The following is a 23,757-nucleotide window of genomic DNA, read 5'->3' on the forward strand; positions in this document are numbered from 1 at the left end:
CTACAGAGGTCTTTTGCTCCACCCCTTGGCATCTCTATAAAAACCCTGGGCCAGAGATAGTCGGGGCCTGTTGGAATAGGTTCCAGGCCCTCTCGAGGCTATCCTTTATTTTCTATCTGTTTATCTCCACAAGATTCTCCACTATAAATCCTTCTATCTAATATTTCCTGCTGCTCACACTCAAGAAAACTCTGGGGAACTTTGGGGGTGGTGGGTAAATGCCCCACAGACCACCATGGCTTAAAGATAGATTTCAACAAGAACACCAACTACAGAAAGCCTACAATCACATCAAAACTGAATAATGCTCAACTGAATCACCAATGGGTCAAAGAAAAAAATCAAAGACTTCCTAGAATTCAATGAAAATGAATGTACAACATACCCAAACTTATGGGACACTATAAAGGCAATGCTAAAAGGAATATCCATAGCAGTAAATGCCCACATACAGAAGTTGGAGAAATCTTACACTAGCAACTTAATAGCACAGCTGAAAGTTCTAAAATAAAAAGAAGCAAACTCATCCAGGAGGAATAGATGCCAGGAAATAATCAAATTGAGAGCTGAAATCAATAAAATGGAAACAATAATCAATGAAAAAAGGAGTTGGTTCTTTAAGAAAAAAAAAAAAAGATACGCCCTGGTAGCTGGAGAATTTCCTCTCCAGGTCCCGCCAAGCCCCGGCAATCCGACAGCCCACTTATAAAATAAACACACGGACACTTATATTATTTACAAACTGTGTGGCCGTGGCAGGCTTCTTGCTAACTGTTCTTATATCTTAAATTAACCCATTTCTATAAATCTATACCTTGCCTCATGGCTTACTGGCATCTTCACATGCTGTTTGTCGTGGCGGCTAGCAGTGTCTCCTCCCTCAACCTTCCACTTCCCAGAATTCTCTTCTCTGCTTGTCCCACCTATACTTCCTGCCTGGCCACTGGCCAATCAGCATTTTATTTATACAGAGTGATAGTGATATCCATAGTACTTCCCATTTCTTTTTTAGAAAGAGATCACATTTATAATCAACCTGATTTAAATTAAGATACTGGTTTTTCTCTGTCTGATATGGGACATAAGAATCTCTTAACCTTTTTTTTTTTTAGCAATATGCCTGGGTTTAGAGGGGGAGTGAGCCAATTCCATCTCCAAAACCAGTTTGGTATATTTGGGAATTTGGGCATAGCTTCTCTTACTACTTCCTGCTGAAGGGGGGTGTTGTATCTTATGGGGACACAAAGGAAATGTTAGGCTTATAGGGTAGTCTGTGAGGCTGTATTATCTGAGCCAGTTGCCTCGAAACCATTCTGGATGTTGGATCATCTGGGCCACAGTGTCACTGGAGACCTTTCAGGTGGTCTTGGCTGGTCAAACCTGATGTATCTTAATCTGGAACAAATCCATAGCCTCTGGCTTTCTGTGGAAACATAAGCAGAGCCTCTTTTCCAAAGCAACATATCCTTATATCCAAATTTTGAAATTAAGTTACCTTTAAAATATACATTTTGGCATAACTCAACAGCTTTTACAATCGTTTTTCTTCAGTTACAAATATGAACAAGAACATAATCCAGATTCTCTGCGTGATAGCCATCTTAATTGGCTTATTTTTTATATTACCTTGAACCTATTGCTTTAAACTGCAGCATTCTAAGACTGAAATGGCATTGTGGCTGCTGGCTCTGCCCACTTCAGCTTCCCAAATGGCAGTGGTATGTTTTCTGCCAGCTCTGGGAGCCATCAACTCTCAGAAATAGTGGGTCTATGCTTCTATCAAAGTAGTGTGTAGCCCAGAAACCTCCTTTTTTTTTTTGTTTCGTACTAGCAAAGGCTAAATCCACCACGCATCTTAATGTGCCACTTGCAGAGGCCTCATTTCCGCCATACTGCAGGTGTAGCGCACATGCCAGGAACCCACCATAGTAGCTCAAACACACAGGCTGCCGCTAACTTCAAAGAGACAACTAGGAACTGTTTTTAGCTCCATTTTAGAATCGATTTACTCAGGTTTTAGGTGGAAACTCTTGCCAACACTTTGGGTGCCAAGTCCTTATCCAAACTAATGAAAAGGCAGAGAGAGAACATCCAAATTAGCAAAATCAGAAAAGGGAGAGATAACAACAGACAGTGAGGAAATACAGAGAATCATCAGGTCACACTTCAAAAACCTGTACTTCACAAAATTGGAGAATCTAACAGAAATGGACAATTTTCTAGATGGGTACCTCATACCAAAATTAGGGCAAGACAGGATAGACAATTTAAATAGACCTATAACCCCTAAGGAAATAGAAACAGTCATTAAAAGTCTCCCAACCAAAAGGAAAAGCCCAGGACCAGATGATTTCAGTGCAGAATTATACTAGAATTTCAAAGAAAAGCTAATACCAATACTCTTTGAATTGTTCCACACAATAGAAACAGAAGGAACATTACCAAACTCTTTTTATGAGGCTACAGTTACCCTGATACCCCAACCACACAAAGATGCAACAAAGAAAGAGAATTACAGACCAATCTCCCTCATGAACATTGATGCAAAAATACTCAATAAAATACTGAAAAACCAAATCGAAGAATACATCAAAGAAATTATCTATCATACTCAAGTAGGTTTCATCCCAGAGATAAAAGGATAGTTAAACATAGGAAAATCTGTCAATGTAATACACCATAAAAACAATCTCTATCATGGTATCTCTTTCATTGCTTTCCCACTCCATCCCTGTTTCAGCTCAACCATCCTGTTCCATTATGTTCTCATCCCCCATCCCCTACCCTCCATTACCAACCCCTCATCCCCAGTGTACTGACAGGGATCTCATCTATCTCCCCTTCCCAGGGTGATCCATGATAAAAATGTATTGTAGTGCATTACATATGTAAACTTTCATAGTCTTTATAATAATATTTTGAACAGAACTATAAAATAATTTATGGCATAACCACTATTATTCCTAAGGAGAAGAGCCCATAAACTTCTAGGTTCTTGTCATGGGGCACCATTGATTCAGCAGTCAGGCAGAGCAAGTCTGAAAGCTGTGGTTTTTGCCCTGCCTGCAGGGCTTCAACGGGTTCTCGACCACCCTAAGGAGGGAATGTAGGTACAGGAGATACAAAGGAAAGACACCAAGTCTAGATTCTGATCAAGGTGCAACTTTATTCCTCTTCCACAAAGGTTTATATAGTTCCACAGGGTGGGGGGAACAAGAAGCTGTCATCTGCATAAGGTGGGGCAAGCTAACAGGATGTTTGTATAGGCTGTTTACAGGGTGAGAGGGTCAAGGGCTCTGACTCAATGTCCTGTTGCTAGGCAACCTGACTGTAAGATGATCTAGTTCCCTGACTTATTGGGGGTCTGTATTTTTCCACTAACTAGAGATTCTGTCCTTGTCCCTGACAGTTTTAATCAAGATGTCTTCTTACTATTGTTTAGAAAGACAACAACAAACAAAATAAAACAAAAAACCCTAAGATATAATTCATTCAAGATAACCTAAATACCAAGATGTATTTTAATATACTGGATACCTTACATTAAATCATAAATTTCAGACTAAATTTGATATTTATTTTTATAATGTAAACAGCAGAGTAATCAGTACATTCAGCTTCAAATGGACTATTATTCTTTCTTGGACATCACTGTAACACCTTTGTTACATAGCAAATAGAGTTAGTCTCACAGAATTTGAGCCTCCTAATTTGAACCTGATAAGCTAAGTTCTCAGTGATTTTTGTTGAAAAACAGATGCATACCTACCTACATACATAGAGATACATATATCTCCATGTAACAAGTCTTTCTCTGTCCTGCCAGCCAGCTCCCAAATAACCACAAGGAGACTGCTTATTAATTATGAAAGCTTCACCTTAGCTTAGGCTTGTTTCAACTGGCTCTTATAGCTTAAATTAACCCATTTCTATTAATCTACGTACTGTCACATGGCTCATGGCTTTTACTGCTCCTCCTTCATGTCCTTCTTCCTCTGAATCTGGCTGGGAACTCTGCCTTTCTTCTTCCCTGAGTCCTCTCTGCTCCCAGAAGTCCTGTCTGAACTCTTCCTGCCTAGCTATTGGCCATTCAGCTCTTTATTAAACCAATCACAGTGACACACCTTCACACCGTGTAAAGGAATATTCCACAACATCTACATATAAAGTATTTAACTACTAAACTGTCTAAATAGAAATTGAGACAGTTTGTTAATACAGAAATGCACACTTAAGGGAAGGGAAACAAGCCAGTGAGGTAGAAATAGATAAACACAGTTACACCTTTAAGTACCAATATTTTTTTTTGTTTAGATTTAGTTTTTCATTTTCAAGACAGGGATTCTCTGTGTAGCACTATTTGTACTGGAACTCACTCTATAGACTAGGCTGGCCTCAAACCCACAGAGATCCATCTGACTCAGACTCACTAGTGCTGGGATTAAAAGAGTGTGCCACCACTGCCCAGCCAGGACCAATATTTTTAAACCATTAAGTCCTGTTTGTAGCCACAGAAAATTAATTGCATCTCTGCCTTACATACCATTCATATTTTTACAGAAAAGTGGCCATTGTTTAAACAATCTAAAGGAGAAAAACTTTTATCAAATAACCCACTTAGCTAAATATTTCATAGAAAGATATCACAATTTCAGATCATTATTAATAGAGTTAAGTTCAGTATCTCTCATTTTTTAAAGAGACATTAAACTCTACTGTCTGCAGGAGAAAATGAAGACTACCTTGGTAAAAGAAGTAGTTCAGACTCTGAAAGACAAGCATTACATGTTTTCTATAATGTGGAAATATGAAAAAAGAAGAAAGATGACTGATAATGACTACAACTGGTATCAGTGAAAAGGAGAAGAGGAAATGGAATGAGGATGTGAGGGTAACATGATCAACATAGTTTATACATATAGAAAAAAGGCCTAATGAAGTCCATCATTTTGGAGAAGTAATACATACTAATAAAAATTATTAGAGAAAAAGTAATGAAAATGAGTTCTTTACCAAATTTGAAATTTGGAAGATATCAACCTTAACTATGGTCATCAGTCAATGCAATAGGACACAGCAACTCGTTGTTCCAGTGTAACAGCAACTACCGCCTCATCATCTCTTCTAAGTCTTTCTCATCCATTACTGTCCTCTCCACCCAATTTCCAGGTCATTGTTTTCATCCTAGTCTGAGATATTCCAGATGTAGAGTGTTCTGTTAAATGAGTCAAACACCCTTTATGAATTTTTAAATGGCATAAATCTTTATTGCAAATCAAAACAGGAATGGTTAGGAGCACACTTCACTGTTAGAATCCTTAAGTAATTCCAGTGATTCCCTGATCAGATCTTCAGTACCAAAAGGGAGTAGGTGAAAAAGGAGTGCTGGGGATAGCATCTCTGAGAGGAGAGATAGGAGAGGAGCAAAAGGCCACAGATGGTGACCCCTGATATCACATGGGGATTTTCATATTCCAGTTTTATCTCTTCCAAGTTCATGTTGACACTGCTGGCTTCCCATTACTGTGTCTGAGCACATAGCAGGACACCTGGGAAACTCCCTGCCATCTATGTTGTCAGTACTGACTCATCTCCACATCAGCTCGGGTACTTTTCTGCCTGGCAGACAAGGATGTCAGCCATGCCCAAAGTTCTGGAACTACTGCGGCTAAACTCTATAAACTTCTAATTGCATTTCTTTGTATTCTGTAACTCTGTGCTCCATATATTTATTTCATGGAATTAACCATAGTTTGAACTGTAGACTATTACTGTATGGCCATCACCAACCAAAGTAATCCTCAGTGATTACCAGCATCTGAATATTGTGCTGACATGTACTGTGAATTCAGAGTTAATAGTTCATTATGCCCCTAGCCTCTCAAAGAGACAAGATAATATCTGTTATCTGCATGAGCATGACTCAACTTGCTCGACAAACTTAACCACTTTTAATAATCACATTCATCAACCTTATTAGACATATTTTCACCATGGATTCGGACTTATGTTTCATATTACTCTCATGTTCTGGTTCTCCATTTGAAAATGAGCATGACCTTGAGAGGGAGTAACACTAAGCTCTCAACAGTTCAGTTTCTCACATTCTGGCTTTCCTGGAGTGCTTATTATATTGTTCTAGCACTGTTGCTTACAGAGTTCCTTCCCTGCTTATACTCTTGGAATATACCTGGGTGCTTTCTCTCCTGTGATAAACTCAGTCACTAGTAGCACCAAGACCTAGTAAGGTCTCTTCATCAAAATAGATATAAATCCTGTGTTCTCAGTCAACTCCTCTCAACTAGATGAGTTCAAATGGAGTCAGTGCTAACCACAGTCCACAGGAATCTGTTCTCTTTTTCAACCACAAGAACTTAGTAAATATATTCATTTTAATATCACACAAACTATTGAAAATACTACTAAGTATCAGAAGAAATATTAAGCCTTATAAAACAAATTTCAGAAGTAAAAATTATCTTAGAATGAGTCTGATCTAGTAGCATTTATTATTGTGAGTATTTAAGTATGCACACTGATGAGTAATGCGAATAATGCATGTTCTGTGCTGATTGATTGATGGCTGTTGGAACATGAGACTCCTTTTCATATAAATGATAAATTATATCTTAAATTTCCAGTAAGAGTAACACTATATTGTTTATCCACACTTAAATTCAAGATCCCTTTTTTTCCTCATTATGTCAAAAGGAAAACCCACAGCGACATGTTATCTAGTTATACCAAGTCTGAGCATTTAACACTTCCCTTCCAAATAGACAGATATTCATTGATGTCTGATAATTTAGTGACCATAGAAGTTTATTGAACATTTCTTTTTCTTAAAAACATTAGGAAGAGACTTTGGGGAATTCAGGTAACAGGAGACACAACCTGGTGATAAGAAGGAAAATTAGTCTTATGTACCTGGTGGTTTGTTACCATAATAAACTCACCCTTGGATTAAAGACTTTTGCCCAAAATATTGCATGAACAGATTAGTTTGCTAACAGGAGAACCATGGGAGTAATCACAGAACTTACATCTCTTAAAATCATTGGTATCTTTTCCATTCTAAGCTCCTTCATTTACTTCCCTGGGTTATCAACATCCCCTCTTACCCCCATTTTGTGTGCAAGTCTCTCTGTTGAGTTGCATGGTCCTCCTCTCAAGTCTCCTTACACACCTCTACACTGCACTTTTCCTGTGTCCCAATCCTCCTTTCAACTGGACTGGTGAGATTTTCTGCATTTGTTTGTATTCCTCATATACAATCTCATTCATTCTCAGATCAATGTCAATCCAGATGGTTCATACAGAGGCCAAACTAAGTTATCTTCAACATACACTGTTAACTTCCTTCTTATTTGTGTATTTGGCAAGATATCTATCTGCTACACATCTCCATGGAGTATTTAGATGAATATCATTTGTATGCTAGCTTATTTTCATTTTCAGTACACATTAAGTAATTCAACAAAGTGCTTCTTTGAGAATAAGGCAGTAAGCAGTAGTATTTTCAAATCAATACATAAGCACATTAAGAGCTTAGACTGCTGATAAGGAAGACTAGCTATTTGATCTGAAGTTACTATATTATTTTGAAAAACACATACTTCAAATGGTAATTGTTTCTTAGGAGAGAGAAAAACAGAGAAAGGTGAGGAAGGATGGAGGAACACAAACACACACACACAGAGAGAGAGAGAGAGAGAGAGAGAGAGAGAGAGAGAGAGAGAGAGAGAGAGAGAGAGAGAGAGAGCTTCCCGCAACAGTAATTACAGTGAGTAACATTCAACCAGGCTCCAGTTCTTGCAACTCTAGAAAGCATCTCTGGACTAGACTAGACCCCAGCTCCAGCAAGACCTGGAAGCACCATAGGAATAGCACCCAGCCTCAATTGCCTCATATCAAAGCAAAAATAATATGTTTTAATTAGGATTCAATCAAGGGGTACATCCATGAAATGATGTGTACTGCCACCTCTTTATAAACCAGTATCTATTATTATCTTTGTTAAACTCAGAAAAGTAGGCAAAGATTCTACCTACCACAAAAAGAACTGCTCAGTTTATCTTTTTAGTAAGCCAAAGCCCTACTTATATGAAATATAGGGCAGTTATCAAAATTTCCAGTTCCATTTGAAAGCAGAAGATGCTGCTTTGAGAACAATAGCTTTCAAGGCACTAGATACTGCATCCTGAGAGGCCTGTAGTTTATAAACTCCGTTTGGCCTCTTAGCAAGAATTAATAGGGATATAAATGTGCATGATATACCTGGCTCTAGACCTATCCTAATGTATCCTATATTTTGTTCTAGATGATTTATACTTTCCCATCTTACTCTAAGTCTTCAGTTCATTTGGAGTTGTGTTTTTATGCCTATGACAGTGGCACAATCTCTTAACATTTTGGGGATTTTATTCTGTAATCTTGATAAAAATCTATACAGACCATTCTGTAATTAAAGATCACTTATTATATACAGTCATTACAAAATCGTGCTAAAATTATACCAGACAGTAGTGTATGGAACACTTGAAACTCGTATTTTGTTTTGCGAATTTAGAGTGACCTGGGTGGTTATGGAAAGAAAAACAAATTGCCAGTTCATGCACTGAGGACAGGACCCGGTCCCACTGTCTGGATGCCTCCCAAGCAGATCAAGCTAATCAACTGTCTTATTTATCTGGAGGGCCTGATCCAGTTGGGGGCTCCTCAGCTATTGGTTCATAGTTCATGTGTTTCCTTTCATTTGTATATTTGTCCCTGTGCTTTTTCCAACCTTGGTCTCAACAATTCTCGCTCATACAAACCCTCCACTTTCTCACCAGTTGAACTCCTGGAGCCTGGGAGAAGGGGACTGGACCTGCCTGGACTGAATCTACCAGGTTGAACTCAATCCTCAGGGGAGTCTTTGCCCTGGAGGAGATGAGAATGAGGCGTGGGCTGGGGGGCAGATGGGGGTGGGGGGTGGGAGGAGGGAGAACAAGAGAATCTGTGGCTGATATGTAAAATTAAATTTAATAAATAAATTTTAAAAATGAAAAAAAAGAAAAACAAATTGAGGATGCATTACCTATTGTGTTAACTCTAGTAACTGCATACAAAAAAAAAAAAAGCTATCAGAGAGCATGAAGGAGATTGGATCCACAACCCATTCCTTGATACTGAAGATAGACATATTGAGAAAGAATAGGGTGTCCATCTACAGGGTGCTATGAAAAGTTCATAAGACACTAGTGATAAGCCTTAAAAACTGGATTTTCTTATTCTTTCTAGTCTTAGATTTCTCTCCTAATTCAGGCCAGAGCATGGTGTGATGTGTAAGGGTCCCAGGAAAACACCATTTGAAATTTCATGGTGACTATTGACTGTGGAGGGGAGGGATAAAGTCTCAAGCGACAAACATGGCACTTTCATTCTCCCTTTAAGCATACTTCTATAGCATAGTGGGGCTGTCTAAGGTAAGAGGATTCAGGGTATAGTGAATAATGTGGCCAGGAAAACATAGATAGAAAACTTTAGGGAATAGTGGTAACTTTAGGCAAGAAAAACTTTGCTGGATAGGCAAGGGAAAAGATAAGAGACATTTATAAGAAAGACTAGAGTAAACAAATAATGTACATAAAATGTAGCTGAAAATCTATATTGCAAATGAAGCCACCACTTTAATTCTTCTTTGAGTGGTTAGGAGGGGCATTAGGGGCTGTGGCTTGCTGCTTGCTGTCTCAGCTCCTATCATAAAAAACAAGGCTTTGGTCTACTTTCTCAAGGTTAGAAACACCACTTATTTGTATCCTGAATCCTTACCATGAACCCTCCTATGAGACACACATATAATTTAACACACCATTGCAGTGAAAGCAAATGTCTTTTATTAGTCAGAAGACAGATGCCCAAAGGCCTTCATCATTTGTCCACAGCTGGCAGTTGTTCTCTAGGGGACAACTGACCTTTGAGCACAGACAAGGGCAGGAAAGGGAGCTTAGTGGTACTTGTGAGCCAGGGCAGTGGCCACACCAGACACCACCTTCTGATAGGCAGACTGTGCAGCGGGGGTGAAGTCCTTGCCCAGGTGGTGGGCCATCACAATCACGATCATATTGCCCAGGAGCTGTGGAAGATAGAATAGGCATCAACATGATAGTAGAGAAAAGCACCAGACACTTCAGGCTCATTTCAAATGGTACTTATGATTCTAAGCTTAAAATATAGACAAAATGACAGCTGAATCTTACTGGAAATTTTTGAGAAGAATTCTTCTATGTCAAGCACAATTTATATGCAAAAAATATTCTGTCCTATGTTCTAGCCAGAAAGCCAATTATCTCTGTTATTCTTTAGAGCTGTGCAAAGAGCAGGGAATCACTTATCTTCCTTGTCCTCAAAGCAAATTACCAGGAAATACTTGAAAGAAAACAAAATAAAGAAACAAAAAAAGTAGATAAAGAAAAAATACATTTTAAAACTACAACTGAAAATTAAAGCTTGCTAGAGAAAAAGGAAATCACAACATAGAAGGATGAAGTGAGAGGACATGATGATTGTGAGTGGAGAGTAAAATAACCAAACTCTTGTCAGCACTCCATGGGGGAACAAGCAGATACCTTCCATCTAAACTGCTCCCTAGAATCTCTTCCCATTTCCTTCTGATAGGAAGGTAAGCCCAGAAACTAGAGGAAGGAAACCATGGGCAGACCCATCAGACTCACCTTGAAGTTCTCAGGATCCACATGCAGTTTGTCACAGTGGAGCTCACTCAGGCTGGCAAAGGTGCCCTTGAGGTTGTCCAGGTGTTTCAGGCCTTCACTAAAGGAGTCAATCACCTTCTTGCCATGGGCCTTCACCTTGGCATTACCCATGATAGCAGAGGCAGAGGAAAGGTCTCCAAAGCTGTCAAAGAACCTCTGGGTCCAAGGGTAGACAGCCAGCAGCCTAAGAAGGAGAGAACAGCCAGAGGATGCTGGAAGTTATTGCCTGTGGGCAGCAGACCTCCATCTCCATGCACCCAACTTCCACTTGTGAGTTGTCTTGTAACCTGAATACTAACCTTCCCAGGGCCTCACCACCAATTTCCTCAGGTTTCACCTTTCCCCACAGGCCGGTGACCAGAGCCTTCTCAGCATCAGTCAGGTGCACCATGGTGTCTGTTTCTGCGGTTGCAAGTCAACACAACAGTATCAAAAGCAAATGTAAGCAGCAACTGATCCTGCTCTACTTTATATGCCCTGCCCTGGCTCCTGCCCTCTCTGCTTGCTTGAGCAGATTGGCTAGTGCCAGGGTGTGGCTCTTTAGGGTGAGGCTTCAGTGATGACAGCCATACCTACCCAGGGTGGATATGACACAGGCTTATTCTGGCTGGGGCTGCACACAATTGGACCTGAACACCACCAGCTAAGATATACTTGGCTGTGTGCCAGAGACTGTTACTTTGAAGTTTAATTCTCTTGCTGATAAATTACCTAAAAAAAAAATAGCACCCTTATGAATCCAGTCTCAAGTGAACGTTTGAGGACAGTTACTGCACAAATCAGATAAATCTCTATTGCAGCAACAGACAACATTGGGGCACTCGTAAAATTGCCAACATTAAGACAAAAATAATTGTTGCTTTTAACAAATGTAACTTTCTTGACCTCAGAATAAAATTTTTGAGGCATACCTGCAAAACCAAGATGTACTATCTGATGCTGTCTATAGCAATCTGTAGTCTAAAATCATCACTTGTTTTTATAATGCCCAGTGATGGAAGCATTGGTTTAAAGTAGATCTCTATTCCTACCTAGTCACCAGTGTAAGCCCTTCATCACATTCAGAGCTAACATCTCTGAGTTTCACCTACTCAACGCGCATCATGACCATTACCTGATATCTTCCAAGCTTTTGAATCACAGGAAGGCAGCACATGCTGCTCATGTTTGGGTTTCTCTGTGTGTGTGTGTGCCTATACCTATGTATGTGAGCTTACCTATTTCTTTCATTTTTACACATAGCCAAATAATGTTTGAAAAATGATAAGTTTGAATTGAGCATATTCTGTCGAGTAGTGGCTCAATTCAATTTTAGGGATCCAGAGAACCAAACAGAGAATTCTCAATTCTGAAAAAAAAAAATCAATATAAAACTATTTAGAACCCAATGTTTTGAAACATTAGGAGAGGCCATTGTCTCAAAGTAGAGACATAGGGATACCTAACTGTTTCTGTCTGTGGCAGTCTGGCAATGTGCCTGCTTTGGTTCCTGACTCCAGGTTCCTGATCTGAGGTCTTACCCTGAATTCCCTCCATGATGGAACAAGACTTGAGAGGAGTTAGATGAAATAAATGCTTTCTTCCCAAAGTTGGGTTTGGTCATGTTGTTTTATCAAGCGATAGAAACCCTGAGATATCCCACTCCCATTTTCCCTGTATTCTTTGTTCAACTTGTCTACTTTGTCAGAATTTACATGTACATCTTTACAGCTCTTCCAATACCATCTTGCTTCTTGTTTTTATTTTCCCCCATGTAATATACTGTTCACTTCTGTAGTTTGATTTCTTGATGTTAAAAGCTGCAATGTAAAGAGGAGAAGCAGTATTTCTGATGCAGTGTTGAGATTCCAACTAGGTCTTCACTCTCTTTTTATTATCTAGACCTTCTGATCTTTGTCCCCTGCCTGAACTGAGAGCAGGGAATTGCTTTCCTATTTACAGTGTTACTTTACTATTACTATTTACTATTACTTTACTATTTACAGTGTTTCTGGACTTTATCAAGGTGCACTACTGTCTAGAAACATTTTTTTTTCTCCTGGTCATACCCAGAGACAAATAGTCAATAGTAATAGCTCATGCTTTCAGCTCTAATACTCATACATTATAATTCAGACATATTTTTCAAATTTCAAAACATACTTCTTAATATTTAGCATTCCATACATGTATACAGTACATTTTAATCATATCCACTCCCCAATCCTTCCCAGTCACTCCCACCTGATCTTCCTCCTAACTTTACATCCTCTTTTTTTTTTTGACCCACTAAGTTAAACCAGTGCTGCTTATTTAACCATGTCCAATCACTGGAGCACAGGCAAACTTCTAGGAGCCACAACCCAACAAAAACAAAACAAAAACACAGCTTCCTTTCTCTCATTAAGTTACCAGGCAAATAACTGTGTCATTTGTTGCTCCAAGAAGACTGACATAATTTTCTTTGCTCCCTTTTTCAGGTGGTCCCTTCTTCATTGATGGACAGATTTCTCCTGTCATTTTACCTTTCTCAAACCCTCAGTGGGCATATACAAACGAAACTCACTTACTCACTTAGATTATTCTTGGTCACATAGAAAAGAATGGGTTCTTCTACAGGTTTCTGGAGTTTAGGTAAGAATTACACATGCATATAATATTTTATATAATATGTAATTTTATGTATTATATATACTGGTACATTGTCTTTTTTATTATTAATTAAGTTTATTCATTTATTTTACATCCCAATCACAGTTTTCCCTCCCTACCCTCCTCCCATCCCTTTACCCTACTCCCACTCCCACCCCCACCCTGCTTCCCCTCAATCCACTCCTCCTCTATTTCTGTTCAGAAAGTGGCAGGCTTCCCATGGGCTTGAACAAAGCCTGGCACATCAAGATGAGGTAGAACCCCTGCATAAAGGCCTGGCAAGGAATCCAGCATGGGGAATAGGTCCTAAAACCAGCTAAGAACCAGGGACAGGTCCTGATTTCATTGCTAGGAGCCTTAGATAAAGACCAAGCTACACAACTGTCACACATATGCAGAGGGCCTAGGTAGGTCCCATGCAGGCTCCCTAACTGTTGGTCCAGAGTCCATGAGCACCCAAGAGCTCAGGTTAACTGTCTCTATGGGTTCCTCCATCATGACCTTGCCCCCCCTCCCCGACTTTATACAATCCTCTTCTCTTTCTTCAGGAGGACTCCAGAGCTTGGCCCAGTGTCAAGCACTGACTTTGAGACTGACACAGACAAGAAGATCCCACCTCCCTGAGCATCCTGCCCTCTCTCAGGCAAATTCATTGACATGAGGGTCTCAGGTCACTTCATGGCTTCCTCTAGCTATGTGCACCAAGGCGGAATGATTTCAGATATCCTCTCTCCATCTTTCTACTCCTCCTCCCCGGTAAATCTAACACTAGGTCTTCATTCTTCCTTTGCCGTCTTTCACAGGCTGAATGCCCCACTTCAATTTCTAGGTTTAGTTACATTCCCTTTATGCCCAGTGTCTGCAATTCTGAATTTATTTTATAAAGGTTACTATCTCAATTATCCCAATTCTCATTTCAGTTATCTAAGGAGAGTTACAGTTATTAAAATTTTACTCCGTTGTTTGATACTGTATGTACAGCCATGGATTGAACCTTGAGGCTTTGTGCCTACTGGCAAGCACTGTACAGTGAGCTCTAGCCTCATCCCTTCTTTCCATTTTCATTGTGCCTCCAGGTCTCAGTAATTACCTTACTCTATCTTGACATTGCTCTGGAGTGTCTCAAACTAGCTCATAAGTATTAGGTTTACTATCTCAAGCAACATAGTCACAGGTTATGTTTTTATACTCAGGGACCTGTAACCTTTGGTTTAGTTTACCCTTGTTCAACTGCCCTCTATACTGAGTAGTCTTTATTCGAGATACCAAGGTATGCTTAGTAGTTAGAGAGCGTGGACCTTCTTGTAATCATGCAGTCTTCACTTATACGAAATCTTCCTTGCTCTCAAATGATCCCCAAATTTACTACTCCTCTCCTGAATGTAACCTCACTTCAGGGCTTGTTACATCCCATTACATGATACAGAACACTGAATGCCTTAGCCATTATTCTTCACTGTGCCAGTGAAGTAATACTCACACATGACTAAAGGATAGTATAGCTACAGTAATTGCTGTAACTCTTTCAGGAAAGTTCCCACATATCACTCAGTTCCCCATTTACTTTAATGTATCAGTCTCATGAGGTATAAGCTAGCTCTTTCAAAATGCACAGTTCATTAAAAATAATACTTCTAGCTTGTCTTTTAGATACATAAGGTTTTCTATTTAAAGTCTCCAGCATGTTTTGGGGCTAGAGAGAGGGCTCAGTGTTTAAGGGCATTTGTTACTCATCCAAAGAACCAGACTTCAATTTCTAGCACACATATGGCAGCTCACAACTGGCTGTACCTCCAGTTCCAGGGGATGTGATCCATTCTTTGTCTGTACACATGTAGTACACACACAAACATGCACACAAAACACTCATACACATAAAGCAAAACTTAAAAATTTTTTAGCATATCTCACTAGTCTTCTTTCCTCCTAAATACTCACTACCCCAGATTTTACCTTGTACAGCAAATATTTTATATCCTACCATATACTGAATGAACCTTTTCTTCTCTTCCCTGAGAATTCTTCATCATCTTTTCATCCTCAAGGCTTACCACACTCCTTCAATATGTCCTTCTCTCCCCACCCATAAGCCCACCAATCTTCCTTAAACATAAAGTTTTAAAGAAGCCAATGTTAGATTATTGAAAGTCAACTTTATTAAACAAAATCTGTACTGTCAAGGCCTGGTCCAGTCCTAATGTGCTCAAAGAGAGGACTGCTGTTCTGTAGGAATGGGAGCTTAATGGTACTTGTGGGACAGAGCATTGGCCACACCCATCACCAGCTTCTGCCAGGCAGCTTGCACCTCAGGAGTGAATTCCTTGACAAAATGAGTGGAAAGGACGATCACCAGCATGTTTCCCAGGAGCTGTAACAACAACAACAAAAAAGGCACGTAGGAGTGATAGGTAGAGGTTCAAAACTATTGCATATTAAAATTACATTCTTTGAGGTTTCCAATCTCCCACTACCTATCACTTCACCTGTGACAAACTTGACAACTGAATTGCATGACTCTTCTTATACCCACTCACCAATCAACCACCTGTATCTGTCTCATTCCTCACTCAGCCCTTTTTACCTCCTGTATTCCTTGCTTCCTGTCTCATTCACCAATGGCCTAATCTAAACAAACACAAAATTGCAGTGCAGCAAGATGCTTAGTAGAGTCAAGTGTCCAATGAGAAAGAAGCCTCCAATTATGTTAATGCTCAGTGGGAATGTAAAATATTTAGAAAGGTTGTCAAAACGAAAAGAAAGATCAGTCTTTCCGTATTCCATCAGATCTTCCCTAATGCATACATTATGAAGTACCAAAGAAATAACGTATTTTTCTTTCCTAATGACAAGATATCCAATTCAAATTCTGTTTATTCTTGCATAGATCTACTAGTTTCTAAAAACACACTCTTTTTTTTTAAAGAAATCCAATATTTGGACTCTTTGTTTCCCAATGCTATGGATCCAACCCAAGGTCTCAGGCATGCTAGGAGTGCAGTCCTCTCTGCACCCAAATCTCTGTCTTCCACAACTTTTCTACAGCTAAATATTAATTTAGACTTCTGCTACATACTTACAGACACAAGTTTTGGAACTATGTAGTCTAGAATCTGTGAAGCCATTACCAATCACATTCTCAATTCCCAGTCATGTCTTGGTAAAATTAATAATGAGCAGATGAGCATGTTCCAAACTGACCTTGAAGTTCTCAGGATCCACATGAAGTTTGTCACAGTGCAGCTCACTCAGATGAGCAAAAACCTCCTTGAGGTTGTCCATGTTCTTAACCGCCAAGCCTAGGGATGTCAGCACTTTCTTGCCATGGGCCCTGATTCTGGGGTTACCCATGATGGCCGGGGCAGAAGAGAGGTTTCCAAATTTGTCAAAGAATCTCTGAGTCCATGGGTAGACAATCAAGAGCCTAAGACACAGGGCATAAGCAGTTAAAAGTCAGAATGTGTCGCAAACCCCTAAAGGAAACCTATATATTTCTGCCATGCACAATTCCCCTCCATTTCTCCCCTGTCCTGGCCTCATATCCTACCTTCCCAGGGTTTCTCCTCCAATTTTTTCCACGTCCACTTTATCCCATATGCTTGTGATAGCTGCCTTCTCCTCAGCTGTGAAGTGAACCATGGCGTCAGGTCTAGAGGCTTGGAGATGATCTCAGGTGTGTAGAAGCAAGTGTGTTCAAGAGGCTGAAGGTCCGTCCTTTTATTCTTCACCCGGGACCTTGCACCCCTTCCCCCCTCCCCAGGACTCTGAGGCTATTGGTCAAGAGAGGCTGGGCAAGACAGGGGTGGGGTCCAGTGGAGTAAGGTGTAGATAGCATTCCCACTAAGATAGTGTCAAGTAGGCCCCTTCCCTCATGGGAGGAGACCCTCCTGGTGAAGTTTTCATAGTATTTTCTCTCTTTCTTTCCTTCTTTCCTTTTCTTCAGTCCCTTCTGCTCCCAACAGAAGATTTGCAAGGGTATCTTTCACACTCTGTCCTTTCTGTCTCTAGCCTTACAGGGGCCAGTAGATTAAAGCTGAAGCATGGGCAAACATGGGAAAGCCTCAGAGAGTACAAGGCTCTCTTTAGGCCTGGGAACCAGGACCTGAGTGGCAGAAATATGCCCCTTATTCAGAAGCTATGCATGATAAAGAAGTGCTGTTCCGACCATCAGATGCATTTTCTATAGGTTTAGCCCATGGTCTCCCTAGTTCCCACAGCCTTGGGAAAGAAGTTCTGTTTCTGAGTAAGAATAAATTACTGTGGTGTAGTAGAGCATGTCTCTACATTTGCCTCCATTTCACTTTGAAGTAGAGCAATCTGCTGTGTGTAGATGACAGCCTGTTCCACCTTGTGAGTGGACTGTGTAGTCACCATGCAGTTGGCATTCCCACTGGAAGAGTGTAGCTGCCTGGTGATGCAGGTTGTGTGTTCAGCCTTCTCTGTGCTCATGGCAGGTTGAGTACTGAGAATGCTGAGTGATTGGCCTTTCAGGTTGTTCAACCAGGCTCTGTCTTCACTTTTTGTGTGTTCACAAAATAACTCTGATGTATCGGGATATTTCCATCCAGTAATAGTCCACATGCACTGCCTCTGCTATGATAGAATCACATATTAGGACCTTCATCCCTAGGAGTGACATTTTACTACAGCTTTCATAGTTTTTGAGTTGCCTCTATGTAGTTATGGATAGAGATTTTTATTGGTGTGCAGTAAAGAGCACACAGTATGAGCAAGAACCAGCTATGTTCTTTTTTTAAAGTCATTTGTGAGATGGCAGATATGCACATACATATTCTTTTAGCTTCTGTCTCTATGGTCTGATTTTGGGAGAGACCTGGAAGTCCTAGTCTAAGCTTCCAATGATCTTAACTAGTCTCAGTTGCTCTTCAGCAGACTCTGGTGAAATTTGTGATCCTACATGTCTGAAAAAAAAAATAACCACCATCTTTCAAGAAACCTAAATACTGACCCAGGAATCATCTGTAATCATTGCTGTCCTCAGATTTCTGGGGCAATTTCCTTCTAAGTTTTATTAATGAGTTCATGCCTGTCAATACACCCTCCATGTTCCCCATGTCATGTTGAGTTAGAATCTGTACACAGTTTCTTTATGACATCTAGTCCATGTAATGTCAACTTTCGCTTAATCATTATGTGTTCCATACAATGTTACAATTATTATCAGTCCTGGGGGTTTATAATATGTGAATGACAGAATAAAACTTTAGGCTCATTCACTAGATGTAGGAGATGTAAGATACAGAAATGAATGTGTAAATCAAACAAAGTTAATGGTGGTGTCAGAATCAGTTTTCTGTGTCATGAGGAATTAACTTTTCTGTATCCAGAATGACTAGAAGTAACCTGTCATAGGAAGTTCCTGGAGAAACAATGTTGTAATAGTAAATTCAGTGTTCTGAAGAAGGGAAAAAAGAGCATTTGTATAATGGTAGCACAGACAACATCCTGTGCAGTGAATATATAAATAACCAAGGTGGACCATGGCAGGCATATTGCTGCAGTGCACTCATAATCCAATCAAAGTATCAAAGTCTTCCATCATAGAGATGAGAAGCTGTTATGGCATAACCTCTAAATACTGCTCCTTTTGTTGTTAAAATATCTCATCAGCAGCTGCACATAATAACATGTGTCTTTAATCCCTGCACTCAGGAAACAGGCAGACATATCTTTGTGAGTTTGAGGTCATCACAGTCTTCATAGGAAGTTCTAGGGCACCCATGGTACAGACTGTGGCCTTGTCTCCAGAAGTAATACAAATAAACCAAAGTTTGGTATCATTCTGACCTGTATATGTGAATATGTGTGTGAATATATTAAAAGTTATTTTTCAGTTATCTTGTTTTTTTCACATTGGAGTGGTAGTAAGCATATCTAGCTCTCAAACAGGTGGTAAATATTTCTTCTTCCCACCACTGCGTAATTATCATCCTTTATCTGCTGACATCTAGGGCTGAAACATTAGGGATGGCAAGAAGAAAAAAAAGAAATTGATAAAAGTGGGCATTGTCTCATCTATTGACAGACCCAGTGAAAACCAATTTGAGTGCCTTATACAAAGCCCGTTTTTTTTTTCTTTTTTTCTTTTAGTGACATATTGAAAAGCTAGCAGGACCAGAAAGGTCAATGTTGTTGATAGCCTGAAATTACAAGAATCATTCTTCCTATATCTTTAAAGTAGACAAAGACAACTTAAAATATCATCCACCAGTCATACTCTGACAAATCTATGGAGTCAAGAGAGGATGAAATAGAGTTGTTTGCCAAGATGTTAACCTCCAACTTCTACCATTTAAAGATCCCAAACCCTGACATGAGATTGACTCAAGGCTTGAATGTCTTTGAGCAACTTTAGACTCTCTCAAGTGTAATTCACCCATATGAGTGTCCTAAGTCCATGCACACTTTGCGTAGTTATAACCACTCAGGATTTACAATTTCATTCTCCACCATCTCTTGTTTTCTTCTCATATATTCTAGTAAATCTCACACCATGTCTGTCTCATACCACCCTTGGTCATCGCCACTAGTTGCATGTCTTGTTTCACCTCTTTATTTTAAACTTTTAAATCAGTGTGACAACCAGCTCCTGAGAATGTAAATCAATTTTGAATTCATAAGGAGAATGTTTTTCTCAATAGTCCCATTTCCTCAGTCCACTTTCCTGAGACTGTTTATTGTTTACTAATCAGTTCATTTAGTGTTTTTAGTTTAATGGTACTGAGAATTGAATCTCTGGCATTCCATGTGTTAAGTCAATGCTCCACACTGTGTGGCATCCTCAGACCAAGGTTTATTATTAATTCTGAGACAGGAACTCACTAAGTTCTTAGGTTGGCCTTGAAACTATAGTTCAGGCAGCCCTTGAAACTGTGACACTTTGCTTAGCCTTTCAAGTAGTGGGATGATAAGCAGGTGTCACCAGGTTTCCCATCCATTATTGTTTCCTACCCAATGAAGTATTAAAATTGAGATTTTTATAATCCAAGTCTCTGTTGCCTAGTTTTGCCAATATTTTACCTCTTCAATACCCTCTAGTTTTATATAAATCATTAAGACCTAGTTCACTGGCTTTAGATTACAGAAAGTTTTAGGATTCATGTAGACTTCCCATGTATGAAATCTTCATCGTCCCCACTTGACCTGACAAGGTTCTACTTCTGTCCTTTCTCTATCACCATCTCATTGCTCATTACAGCCCTACAGAAAATTACAATGAACTGTGTCTCCTAGCTTTGATTCACCATTGAGACAAGGAATTCCTTCAAAACGCAAGCCTGCTATGGTGGTTTTATTGAAACATTGTCTTAAATGGTCACTGCTCTCTATCAATTTGTCCGTTTTCTTGCAATCAGCTTCAGAGGACACCTGATAAAGTGAGATGATGGCTCAGTGTTTAAGAGTACATACACTCTCAGAGGAACTGAGTTCAGTTCCCAGCACTCATGGCAGGCAGTCACAACCGCCTGTAACTCCAGTTCCAGTGGGACCTGAGCTTCTAGCTGCCATAGACTCTTGCACTCACATGCACAAAACCAAAGAGTGACAGACACAGAGACACATGATTAAAAATAAAGTAAATCATTTCTTAATAATAAAAAATCTGAGTGCATTAATTATCTCAGCTTAGACATTAGATCTGTCTAAAGCTTTATCTTAATGAAAAGACACATATCACAACCTGCAGGTCATCACTTGCCATGCTTTTCTTCACCCTCTGCACTAAGTTCTAGCAACTGTCAGCACAATTCATTCTCCAGTTAATTAACCCTTTGCTTTCCTACATGAGAATTCTTCTCAACTCTTCATCCTCCTTGACACCCTAGAAAAGTCCCATAACATCTACCTTCCTCTTCTGAGTCCCGATACAGTTTTCAAAGAAACTCTGGTGTCCTGTGGCACCTCTTGACTACCATGCATCCATCAACCTTCTTTCTTTAACACAATAGTAAGAAACACACACAACAAAGCATGACTCTCGGGTTACTGAAGAGAATGGACTTTATTAAGCAGAAGCTCAAGTTTCAAATTCCAACAAGGTGGTCTTGTGTAAGATGAGCCTGAGAGGTGCACAGCAGTGCCACTCATCAAGAAAGGGGGCTCAGTGGTACTTGTGGGACAGAGCATTGGCCACACCAGCCACCAACTTCTGCCAGGCAGCCTGCACCTCTGCGGTGAATTCCTTGCCAAAGTGAGAAGAAAGAACAATCACCAGCATGTTACCCAGGAGCTGTGAGAAGAAACACAAAAAAGATACACAAAAGTGAGAAAAGAAGATACAGAAAAGAATTTGCAGGAAATAAATAATATTTTTAAGTTATATTCCCTGAGGACTCCAGTCCCCGATTATCTATCCATTCTAATGAGGAGGTTGGTTCAGTTTCACTGTTCACGTGCCCTCCTTGCTCCCCTGCTCCCTTCTGTCTCCACAGTCCACCATTTCTATGTTGCTTTCTCCTTTTCTTATTCACCAATGGCCTGGATTCAATAAATGCAGGATTTTGGTGCAACAGCACGTTTACTAGAGTTTAAGTCTTCACTAATGAAGAAGGTGAATACTTCTTATGCTTTTGCTCATTAGGAATGTAATGCTTTTTAGAAAGTTCATCAAAAGCAATAAAAAAATCTGTCTACTTTTCTCTCATATCTTTCCTGAAGTGTCAATCATTTAGAATACACACAAATAATGTATTTCTCCTTCTCTAAAACAAAATTTCAATTTCAAATACTATTTCTACTTCCACACAGGTGCTAATTCCTTTTAAGGAAATAAAGTAGGGGGGATTTATAACCAGCTCCAGAAGTTTGCTCCTTTTTGTCCTTTGGTAGGCATCGAGTCTCAGACTTTCTATACCCTGGAAAAGCATTCCACCAACTGAGTTACATACTGAGACACCACATGTCTGTCTAAAAAACTTTGTTGAATATTTGCAGATTTATGGGAAACATTTCTAGCATTTCATTAACACTAGATTTGGTCTTACATATTTTGAGATCTGGGCCAGCATAACCAGTCATACTCTTTTTACGATTAATTAAATTTCTTCATTTCTTTTACATCTGGACCACAGTTTCTCATCCTTCCTCTCCTCCCATTCCCTTGCTCCACCTCCCTCTTCCCATTGCCTACCTCTCTGTTTCTATTCAGAAAGGGGCAGGCCTCCCATGGGTATTAACAAAGCATGGCATATCAAGTTGAGGTAGGACTAAGCTCCTGCCCTTGTATTAAGGCTGGACAAAGCAACTCAATATAAGGAATAGGTTCCTGGAAATAAGCATAAGCACTAGGAACCAATCACGCTCTTAGCATTAATTCCCCTGCCCATGTCATACTTAAATTGAGCAGATGAGCATGTTCCAAACTGACCTTGAAGTTCTCAGGATCCACATGAAGTTTGTCACAGTGCAGCTCACTCAGATGAGCAAAAACCTCCTTGAGGTTGTCCATGTTCTTAACCGCCAAGCCTAGGGATGTCAGCACTTTCTTGCCATGGGCCCTGATTCTGGGGTTACCCATGATGGCCGGGGCAGAAGAGAGGTTTCCAAATTTGTCAAAGAATCTCTGAGTCCATGGGTAGACAATCAAGAGCCTAAGACACAGGGCATAAGCAGTTAAAAGTCAGAATGTGTCGCAAACCCCTAAAGGAAACCTATATATTTCTGCCATGCACAATTCCCCTCCATTTCTCCCCTGTCCTGGCCTCATATCCTACCTTCCCAGGGTTTCTCCTCCAATTTTTTCCACGTCCACTTTATCCCATATGCTTGTGATAGCTGCCTTCTCCTCAGCTGTGAAGTGAACCATGGTGTCAGGTCTAGAGGCTTGGAGATGATCTCAGGTGTGTAGAAGCAAGTGTGTTCAAGTGGCTAAAGGCCTGTCCTTTTATTCTTCTCCCTGGACCTTGCACCCCTTCCCCCCTCCCCAGGACTCTGAGGCTATTGGTCAAGAGAGGCTGGGCAAGACAGGGGTGAGGTCCAGTGGAGTAAGGTGTAGATAGCATTCCCACTAAGATAGTGTCAAGTAGGCCCCTTCCCTCATGGGAGGAGACCCTCCTGGTGAAGTTTTCATAGTATTTTCTCTCTTTCTTTCCTTCTTTCCTTTTCTTCAGTCCCTTCTGCTCCCAACAGAAGATTTGCAAGGGTATCTTTCACACTCTGTCCTTTCTGTCTCTAGCCTTACAGGGGCCGGTAAATTAAAACTGAAGCATGGGCAAACATGGGAAAGCCTCAGAGAGTACAAGGCTCTCTTTAGGCCTGGGAACCAGGACCTGAGTGGCAGAAATATGCCCCTTATTCAGAAGCTATGCATGATAAAGAAGTGGTGTGCAGACCATCGGATGCATTTTCTATAGGT

General features: G+C 40.1%; 3 protein-coding genes across 3 annotated transcripts; all 3 read right to left on the reverse strand.

Annotated features, from left to right (window-relative positions):
- Window positions 1-9,855: 9,855 nt before the first annotated feature.
- Window positions 9,856-11,209, reverse strand: LOC102929018 (hemoglobin subunit beta). The gene is made up of 3 exons (XM_006979007.4): window positions 11,054-11,209; window positions 10,716-10,938; window positions 9,856-10,117 (listed from the first exon to the last, which is right to left on the reverse strand). Exons 1-3 carry the CDS (start codon window positions 11,143-11,145, stop codon window positions 9,989-9,991), a joined length of 444 nt encoding a protein of 147 aa, XP_006979069.1. The 5' UTR covers window positions 11,146-11,209; the 3' UTR covers window positions 9,856-9,988.
- Window positions 11,210-15,518: 4,309 nt separating this feature from the next.
- Window positions 15,519-17,062, reverse strand: LOC143272274 (hemoglobin subunit beta-H1). The gene is made up of 3 exons (XM_076566220.1): window positions 16,930-17,062; window positions 16,584-16,806; window positions 15,519-15,753 (listed from the first exon to the last, which is right to left on the reverse strand). Exons 1-3 carry the CDS (start codon window positions 17,019-17,021, stop codon window positions 15,625-15,627), a joined length of 444 nt encoding a protein of 147 aa, XP_076422335.1. The 5' UTR covers window positions 17,022-17,062; the 3' UTR covers window positions 15,519-15,624.
- A 4,324-nt stretch (window positions 17,063-21,386) lies between these two features.
- LOC143272276 (hemoglobin subunit beta-H0) lies at window positions 21,387-23,268 on the reverse strand. The gene is made up of 3 exons (XM_076566225.1): window positions 23,117-23,268; window positions 22,771-22,993; window positions 21,387-21,633 (listed from the first exon to the last, which is right to left on the reverse strand). Exons 1-3 carry the CDS (start codon window positions 23,206-23,208, stop codon window positions 21,505-21,507), a joined length of 444 nt encoding a protein of 147 aa, XP_076422340.1. The 5' UTR covers window positions 23,209-23,268; the 3' UTR covers window positions 21,387-21,504.
- Between the last annotated feature and the right edge of the window lie 489 nt (window positions 23,269-23,757).

The sequence above is a fragment of the Peromyscus maniculatus genome, chromosome 1 (assembly GCF_049852395.1).
Source record: "Peromyscus maniculatus bairdii isolate BWxNUB_F1_BW_parent chromosome 1, HU_Pman_BW_mat_3.1, whole genome shotgun sequence".
Lineage (NCBI taxonomy): Eukaryota > Metazoa > Chordata > Mammalia > Rodentia > Cricetidae > Peromyscus > Peromyscus maniculatus.